This window comes from Diaphorina citri, unplaced genomic scaffold (assembly GCF_000475195.1).
Source record: "Diaphorina citri unplaced genomic scaffold, Diaci psyllid genome assembly version 1.1 scaffold706, whole genome shotgun sequence".
NCBI lineage: Eukaryota > Metazoa > Arthropoda > Insecta > Hemiptera > Psyllidae > Diaphorina > Diaphorina citri.
The window spans coordinates 11090-20256 of record NW_007378139.1 but is presented as its reverse complement, the minus strand read 5'-3'; the positions used below and the strand labels follow the sequence as shown (position 1 = coordinate 20256).

Below are 9167 nucleotides of genomic sequence, written 5' to 3'. Positions count from 1 at the left end.
TTGGCTAGAAACTTGGCCGTTACAGCCGCCTTAGTAAGACACTCGTCAGATAGGAATGGTGGATCGAGAACAACCAGATCATAATGAGCGGACAACTCCCGTGGAACGTCTAGGGGGGCTTTGTAGTCGTAGAATACAAAATCCGAGCCGTATATTTTGAACCTGGTGTCATATTCGAACAGTGTCACTGAGAACAGAAAAACGCAGACAAAAGGTTATTTTTCAAGAAGTTTAACATCACTTATCCAGGCTAGTTAGCTTGGTGGGTAGAGCGTTTGCCTTGTGAGCGCTAGGCCGTGGGTTCGATTTCTGCCCGGGGCGGATTTCATCGTGAAAGGATAGGGTTCGTTCTCAGAAAGGCTGGCTTTCTCCTATCTTGTCTTCCTTCTCTCTTCAATTTTGGGACGATAAGACCCTAACATGTTAGGGAAGTGCAGTTATAGTTCCCCCTATCAAACCTCTTGGAAAAACACGTCCCTTATACCTGCTGATTTTTTTTTTTTTTTTTAGTGTCAGGGGTTTTAGTTTCAACGACAAGCTAACCGTCTACTCAAGTTAACTTTACCCAGCCTGTGTGGGGCCGGGAAAATCCAGCAACAAGCGATTGCTCAGGTGGTCACAAACACGAATACCAACCACGTTCAAAACTATTGTCTCGGTAGTTTTTTACCTTTAGCATCGGGAGCCAGCTCTCTGATTTTGGGATATAGTGTGGGGCATGATATAAGAGCTATGGACCCTTCTTTTCCAGCTCTACACACCGCTTCTTCTGACAATCTTTGAGTTGTGTTCTCATCGTACCAGAACTGACTGAGTTGCTGTGAAAGATATTAAAAACAAAATGTCTTTTATTACCCAGTCAGCACACACGACCCAGTTAGCACTGGTATAGAAGTACTTCAATATGCAAACTGGGAGCACTTCAATATGCAAAGCCCAGTTAGTTTAGAAGGTGGCACGTCAGCCTTGGTCGCGGGTTCGATTGCCGCCCTGGACGAACTTTATCCTTAAGATAAGGTACGTGTTCGGAATAGTTGGCTTTCAAACAAAGAGAAAAGCAAGCCTGATTAGCTCGGAGGGTAGCGCGCCTGCCTTGATTTCTAAATAACAGGCGTTGCTTTAGATTTAGACTTCGCGATTCGACTTTATGAGCACAGGTTAACTCGTTTTAATGTAGGTAACAGGACTATTGACAAGTAAGCATGTAAATGGTCAATTCTATGTGATTTTTAAAACCGAACCGAATAGTGCAACTAACACTATTGGACTTACAGTTGAAAAGTTACGGGTTCGATACAATCATGAAAGTGGCACCAATCGATTTCTCGTCAAAATTTACATAAGAAAGAATCCTCAGTGGACCTGGAAAGTGTACTGGGGACTTTTATGGGGCAAAATATTGATTTTTCGGGTTGATTTCCTATGGGGGCACTTTTGGGTTGAACAGCCTGTAAGTATAGGACTTTTACCCAACAATAGATAAACGCACCCTTAATCGGAATCTTAAAACTCTAGAGCAACATCTTGTTTAGCTACACCACCATTCTTGAGCAAGGTCGGAATTGCAAATGCAGGTGCTATGGGAAAATCAATTGGTTCTGTGGCAGCATCAAAGTATGCTATAATCCTAGCAAGTGGCTTGGCATTAAATTTCCTTACTGCTTCTTCTGTCATAAGCACACATGCAGCAGCACCATCATTCAGTGTGGAAGCATTTCCTGCTGTTACAGTACCATTTTCTTTTTGAAATACTGTTGCCAGTGATTTGAATTTCTCAAAGTTGATTTTCTTGTATTCTTCATCTTCATTGACAATGATATCTGCCTTTCCTTTTCTTTGAGGAATACTTACAGGAACAATTTGTGAACTGAAAACATTATTCTTGTATGCATCAGCACTTTTTTTATAACTGGAAAGAGCATATTCATCTTGTTCATCTCTTGAGATGTTGAATTTTTTGGCTGTATTTTCTGCACAGTTGCCCATGTGTATTTTGTTATACACATCAGATAATCCATCATAAACAATACCGTCAATAAGATTCATACCACCATACTTTGTTTCTCCCCTGTTTAAATAAAACGGGACATTAGACATTGACTCCATACCACCTGCAACCATTACATCTTGATGTCCCAGTGATAATGTTTGAGATGCAAGCATTATAGCCTTCATACCAGAAGCACAAACTTTATTTACAGTGGTACAAACAGTAGATTTAGGCAGTCCAGCAAAGATTACTGCTTGTCTACAAGGAGCTTGACCCAAACCAGCTTGACAAACATTTCCCATATAGACTTCTTGTACATCACTTTTATCCATGTTAGCTTTCTGTATGGCTGATTCAATTGCTACAGCACCAAGCTTTGTTGCTGAGAGAGAGACTAAACTACTTCTGAATGATCCCATTGGTGTACGACTACCACTAACAATAAACACATCTCCTGGTTTCGAAGCAAAGTTGCGAGATGCTATTTTAATTACATTAAATGAAGCCATTTTTGCAACAAGCGATTGCTCAGGTGGTCACAAACACGAATACCAACCACGTTCAAAACTATTGTCTCGGTAGTTTTTTACCTTTAGCATCGGGAGCCAGCTCTCTGATTTTGGGATATAGTGTGGGGCATGATATAAGAGCTATGGATCCTTCTTTTCCCGCTCTACACACCACTTCTTCTGACAATCTTTGAGTTGTGTTCTCATCGTACCAGAACTGACTGAGTTGCTGTGAAAGATATTAAAAATAAAATGTCTTTTATTAATCATTACAGAACTGGTATAGAAGTACTTCAATATGCAAACTGGGAGCACTTCAATATGCAAAGCCCAGTTAGTTTAGAAGGTGGCACGTCAGCCTTGGTCGCGGGTTCGATTACCAACCTGGCTTTCTCCTATCCTTCCTTCTCTCTTTGTTTTCAAGACGATTAGACTTCCGAGTTACAGGTACCTACATACGTCTCTCAAAACTCATAAAAATTGGAATAAAAATTCAATAGCATTAACTAACCTTCTTCTCCTTATGCTATTGATCCTTTTCTCATGAAATAAGGCCTACAGAGTTATTTTTAATAACTTACCCAGTCCTCATCAATGTTAATTTTTTTCACAGCTTCATCATTGTCCATTGCACTTTGGAGCATCTCTTCTTTTTCTTTCTTTTCAGCTAGGAATTCATTGAGAGCTCTCAGGGTGTCTGCTGACAAGGCCACTTCATCATCACTGTCATTTGCACTCATCTTATATTTTTCTCTAAATGTTCCCTATACAAAAAACAATGGATCTATGAATGGAAACCTTGATTTATGGCTTCCATTCATAGATCTAAGGAAATCAACTGAAAACTCAATAATAAAGTGTGAAGGCTTTTTTTTTTTAGTTTAATTTAATAAGTATAAAAATAAAATACTATAATTTATTATAAATAAATACGTAACTGGTACCTATGAAAATAGTACCTACTTTAATATAATAAAATAAAAATTATCCCCATCGATAAACCAAAGTGTCCTCTCCAAAATTTATTTACTCTCATTATATTAATCAACCCTTCTTTTTTAAATAAATACATATTATGGGTTATGGTATTGTAAAATATACCTAAGTAAGTGAAAAATGGCATGGTGATTACAATTTTTCAATCAGAATGGATGATGCTCCACCCCCACCATTACAAATAGAGGCAACTCCCTTCTGTCCACTTTTCAAAGCATGGCACAAATGTATAACAATTCTAGCACCTGACATGCCAATGGGATGGCCTAAGCTTACAGCACCACCATGAACATTAACTTTACTAGGATCAATGTCTAATTTCTTAATATTAGCCAGTACAACAACACTGAATGCTTCATTTATTTCCCACAGAGCAACATCTTGTTTAGCTACACCACCATTCTTGAGCAAGGTCGGAATTGCAAATGCAGGTGCTATGGGAAAATCAATTGGTTCTGTGGCAGCATCAAAGTATGCTATAATCCTAGCAAGTGGCTTGGCATTAAATTTCCTTACTGCTTCTTCTGTCATAAGCACACATGCAGCAGCACCATCATTCAGTGTGGAAGCATTTCCTGCTGTTACAGTACCATTTTCTTTTTGAAATACTGTTGCCAGTGATTTGAATTTCTCAAAGTTGATTTTCTTGTATTCTTCATCTTCATTGACAATGATATCTGCCTTTCCTTTTCTTTGAGGAATACTTACAGGAACAATTTGTGAACTGAAAACATTATTCTTGTATGCATCAGCACTTTTTTTATAACTGGAAAGAGCATATTCATCTTGTTCATCTCTTGAGATGTTGAATTTTTTGGCTGTATTTTCTGCACAGTTGCCCATGTGTATTTTGTTATACACATCAGATAATCCATCATAAACAATACCGTCAATAAGATTCATACCACCATACTTTGTTTCTCCCCTGTTTAAATAAAACGGGACATTAGACATTGACTCCATACCACCTGCAACCATTACATCTTGATGTCCCAGTGATAATGTTTGAGATGCAAGCATTATAGCCTTCATACCAGAAGCACAAACTTTATTTACAGTGGTACAAACAGTAGATTTAGGCAGTCCAGCAAAGATTACTGCTTGTCTACAAGGAGCTTGACCCAAACCAGCTTGACAAACATTTCCCATATAGACTTCTTGTACATCACTTTTATCCTAAAAATTCTTAAACCTAATATGTAGTAATATTTTGTATTTCAGCCACAAGTGGGCATGTTTGCGTGGGGCCCAGTGCTGGATTTGAACTTCACAGTGCCAGCGGATCATTGGCACGATGGGTGGTACCAGAAGGATTGGTACTTCACCAACTACACCACTGAGGAGTACATTAGAATGGGGAGCTTCAGTCGAGATCTGGCGTATATGACGGGGGTCACTACACAGGAGGCGGCCTATATTGTGGGTAAGTTATGACGACCTTTAGCGCCTTTGTGGAGTGAGTTTTTTTTACTTTTAATAGGTACCTAATGTTGAAACAGAAGATGTTTCATAACTACAAAAGATACTTGTTCAGAAGTCACATCAATGGAAAATTGCTACAAAAAGGAGCTGTCCTCAATAAGCAGTGACCAGTGTTATTAAGTTTTTTGGTTTAGGTTAAACACAAAAGGAGCTTACTTTTTCACTGTCGTGGCTTCTGAATAATAACCCTACAAAATAACAAAAACAGTGAAACACTCGTCTTTTTTTTTATCAGGACTAAAAGTGAGTACCTACTAGGATTAAGGAGAGTCACAAAAGATCTAATCAAGCCACAAAAGATATGTATGTATGTTGCAAATGTCGGGATCTTTGACCATTAGGCCATTTTTCCTCTCGCATCCCAATATTTCCCTACAATATCATTGCTGGTTTCCAAGGCAGGACAGAAGTTTAGGTGTGAGGAGTTCATAGGGGCATTCAAGGAACATAAAGGACAGACAGGAGAGTCTTTGATATTGATTTAATTATACCAATATACAAAAGATATAATTATACCAATATGACTAGGTTCGTTGTGGATGTAAAATAGTAGAGATTGCCCCTGGTAATCATTTCGCCCCTTTTTTTTGTGATTTCTTGTATTTTTTTACATTGAATTATGACCAAAAAAGATTCTAAATAAATAAATAAATTAAAATTTACCCTGAATTAAGAGTACCACCGCTTTATCGTTTCAGCCAACAATGCATCTCTGAAGCCCTACTACATCATCGATTCTGTGGCGTTCGACCAGAAAGTGAAGGAGTTGGTACTGCAATACAACTACACTCTGAACACACAAGGCGTTTACCAGGCTATCAAATATATCTATACCTACTGGCCAGATCCCACCAATGTGACGTTCATCCGAGAACAGTACATCAATGTAAGTGTTGTTACGAACCCCAGTGGTGTAGTGGTTAGCGCGGTGGACTTTGGATCTGGAGGTTGGTGGTTCGGGTCCAAGTCAAGTCATAAACTTTAGAGTAGTGTATTAAGAGGGAAACGACATTTGTGACAAGCATTTATGCTTAATCAACCCCAACTATAATCCTGCTTTGAATCCAAATTACAATCCAAGCTCAGGAAACTATTATGACCCGCTTAACCCATTCAATCTGCCAGATGTAAGTATACAATCATAGGGAGCTTTACATTTTTATAATCTCCAACCTAGTAGCTTTCAATCTTCAGTTTATCATTGTACGACCAAGATAGAAAGGTGTTGACTCTATCACAGCAAGAGTAGTGGAGTATTATTTGCTCAAAGTCTCAAATAAATGAGGTTAAAAATGCCTGTATGGAATGTACTTACAGTCCTACATCTTCCTGGTTTCAATAGCACATATTGGTAGGGTGTGGAAGATAGGCAACCATTTCAATTGGTCCCAATATTAGATAGGTATACAATGTTTAAAGGAGTAAAATGACTCATTCATTGGGTACCTATCGTATGCGCTTACAAGGTTGTATGATTCACTTCTGCTATAGCATAATTATCTATTTTTTTTTTTTATTATTATTTTTTTAGCCATTTTTTATTTCTTAATTAATCCGTTAAACCCACTTCTCAAGATACAAAAAGCAAAAAACACTCACTATGGAAAAATGCGGAAATCAATTTTGTATTGAACAGGAAATCGGGCGAAAACCAGGTATGCACTGGAATCAAGTATCAAGAGCTGTTGTTTATACTTATCAGTAATCAATTGAAACTTACGAGAAGAGTTCAAGGTTCCTCAGACTGCTGATACTGATAATGATAAGAAAAGAAAGGTCTTTTGAATTTAAGATCCTGACTTGGTAGATGTTTACGTTGATTGTCATGATTCCGGTTTTTAAAAACAAGGGAAAAATGTGGATGCTGCCAAGATGTCAGGAAAAAAACACACAAAAGGGAAATTTTCCCTTGAAATAAGATGCGATTTTTTTCATGTGATTGATCACAATTGATCATCCAATGAAATCCTTTTGTTCACGTTTTGATTGGTTGATAGATAGTCCGTTTTGATTGGTTGATAGATAAAAAGGGATGGGAATTTTTAATGATCTCTGCGGGATTTTTTTTTTGACATTTGGCAACGACGTAGGTGTGTACACTTTTTGTTGTGTTTGGTTTCCATTTGTCAATTGTCAACAAAAACAAAAGTAACAAGTGGTTTTGTGAGTGAAATATTGAATTAATTATAAATATTAATTAATGTTTAATTATTTGTTATTATGTCTTTTAAATACTTATCATTGATTCTATTGTTACCAAAGTGTTATTTTACTCAGAAACCATTTGACCCTCGGGATATTCAACTGCCCGTACCTGGTGATCCAAATTACAAAACCTATGTCCATAACTCGAGAAGATATGGACAAGCAATTCCAATAGAAAAATTCCCCAAATTCTCGGACACTCCCAGAAATGTTGACTCAAATTTTGCCTATCCTGGCCAAAACTTTGATCCTGCTTTCAACCCCAACTATAATCCTGCTTTGAATCCAAATTACAATCCAAGCTCAGGAAACTATTATGACCCGCTTAACCCATTCAATCTGCCTGATGTAAGTATACAATCATAGGGAGCTTTACATTGTTATAATCTCCAACCTAGTGGCTTTCAATCTTCAGTGTATCATTGTCTGACCAAGATAGAAAGGTGTTGACTCTATCACAGCAAGAGTAGTGGATTATTATTTGCTCAAAGTCTCAAATAAATGAGGTTAAAAATGCCTGTATGGAATGTACAGACCCACATCTTCCTGGTTTCAATAGCACATATTGGTAGGGTGTGGAAGATAGACAACCATTTCAATTGGTCCCAATATTAGATATACAATGTTTAAAGGAGTAAAATGACTCATTCATTGGGTACCTATCATATGTGCTTACAAGGTTGTATGATTCACTTCTGCTATAGCATAATTATCTATTTTTTTCTTCTTCTTCTTCTTCTTCTTCTTCTTCTTCTTCTTTTATCCTCCTGACTATCAACAAGATTTAAACAATTATTCTTACTCAAAGTTCTAAATTCTTGGCAATGCTAATTCACACTGTCACACTGAATTTGATTTTGTAGAGATCTCTATCCCCTGGGCAACCTGGAAGTTCATTTGGTCTACCAGGAGTGTTGGGAGGATGGAGGACTGACCTTCAAGGAAAACTCCGACCTGACTCTTTCAATCTCAACTCTAACAAGGATTTATTTGTGAAGACTCCATATGGACAGATTCAAGGATTCAAAGTGAATCTGTATGATAATCCTCATCCTGAATACAGCGTCCGTCCAGAATACAATCCAGTGGAGAAAGTACAGGGAAATGTGTCTGTATTCCTGGGAATTCCTTATGCTATGCCACCAGTTAATGAAGGAAGATTCAAAGTAAGTGAAATATGGGTTTCATCAGTGGAACTACAAGTTTGTTTTTTATCATTGAAAAATTATGTAAAAGTTAAAAAAAAAATAAATAAATAAAAAATATTATTATTACAAGTATATACTTATCTGAAGGAATGTGTTAAAAACCTTTAAATATTGTACTATCTGACTGAGAACAAACTGTAGCAAACAGTTGAGCTCAAAATTTTTTACTGGATAATTTTGGGCTTAGCAGGGAAAAATACTTTTATTTTACATCACCAATTTTACTTATGTATTTTAATTTTTTACAGCCCCCAAGACCTCACAAAGGTTGGCAATTACTTCAAGCAGTGGACTTTGGACCTGCATGTCCACAGCCTGTGGAAATGGTAGGACCTACTAAAGGTGTAAGAGACATGGATGAAGACTGCCTCTATTTGAATGTGTATTCCCCCATGGTAAGAATTGAATGGTTTCAGATTAATTTTGAGATATTTTAACTTGGTTATCTGTAGTTGTCCAAGTGTACACTACTTTGATAGATTCAGTGAGTCCCTATCATAGGTTTTTTTTCTTTCATTTCAGTTTTTAGAGTGCTTATTTTCATGATTTTTTTCCCATTAATCTTACAGTCTTACACTTAATAATAAAATTTATTAAAATAGGTACCAACATATATTTTTCTGTTGCTTCTAACTTCTAAGAACAAAAATCTATTATTCTCATCTAGACTGGAGCTGGAGTATCACGTCCTTACCCTGTTATGGCTAGTTAGCTTAGTTGGTAGTGCGTCTGCCTTGTAAGCGCTAGGCCGCGGGTTCGATTCCCGCCCGGGGCGGT

At 37.4% G+C, this 9167-nt stretch overlaps 2 protein-coding genes and 2 pseudogenes across 2 annotated transcripts in view; 1 reads left to right on the top strand and 3 right to left on the bottom strand.

The window, feature by feature from the left end:
- Positions 1 to 6823, bottom strand: part of LOC108252650 (EEF1A lysine methyltransferase 1) — a 9957-nt gene extending 3134 nt beyond the window's left edge. The window contains exons 1-4 of the mRNA XM_026825147.1: positions 6698 to 6823; positions 3081 to 3263; positions 2581 to 2728; positions 6 to 187 (exon numbers count right to left, since the gene is read on the bottom strand). Coding sequence (XP_026680948.1) covers positions 6 to 187; positions 2581 to 2728; positions 3081 to 3239 — 489 coding nt within the window. The 5' untranslated portion in view covers positions 3240 to 3263; positions 6698 to 6823. The remainder of the gene's footprint in view (positions 1 to 5; positions 188 to 2580; positions 2729 to 3080; positions 3264 to 6697) is intronic.
- Positions 1 to 9167, top strand: part of LOC103511359 — a 32011-nt pseudogene that overhangs the window by 12506 nt on the left and 10338 nt on the right.
- Positions 1504 to 6664, bottom strand: LOC113468323 (annotated as a pseudogene).
- On the bottom strand, positions 3487 to 4666 carry LOC108252649 (acetyl-CoA acetyltransferase, mitochondrial). The gene has a single exon (XM_017444956.2). The coding sequence runs from the start codon at positions 4642 to 4644 to the stop codon at positions 3628 to 3630; it is 1017 nt and encodes a 338-aa protein (XP_017300445.1). The 5' UTR covers positions 4645 to 4666; the 3' UTR covers positions 3487 to 3627.

What these genes read in the sequence shown, in the direction of transcription:
- LOC108252649 (XM_017444956.2), bottom strand. Translation starts at nt 4,644, where the DNA reads ATGGGAAATGTTTGTCAAGCTGGTTTGGGTCAAGCTCCTTGTAGACAA.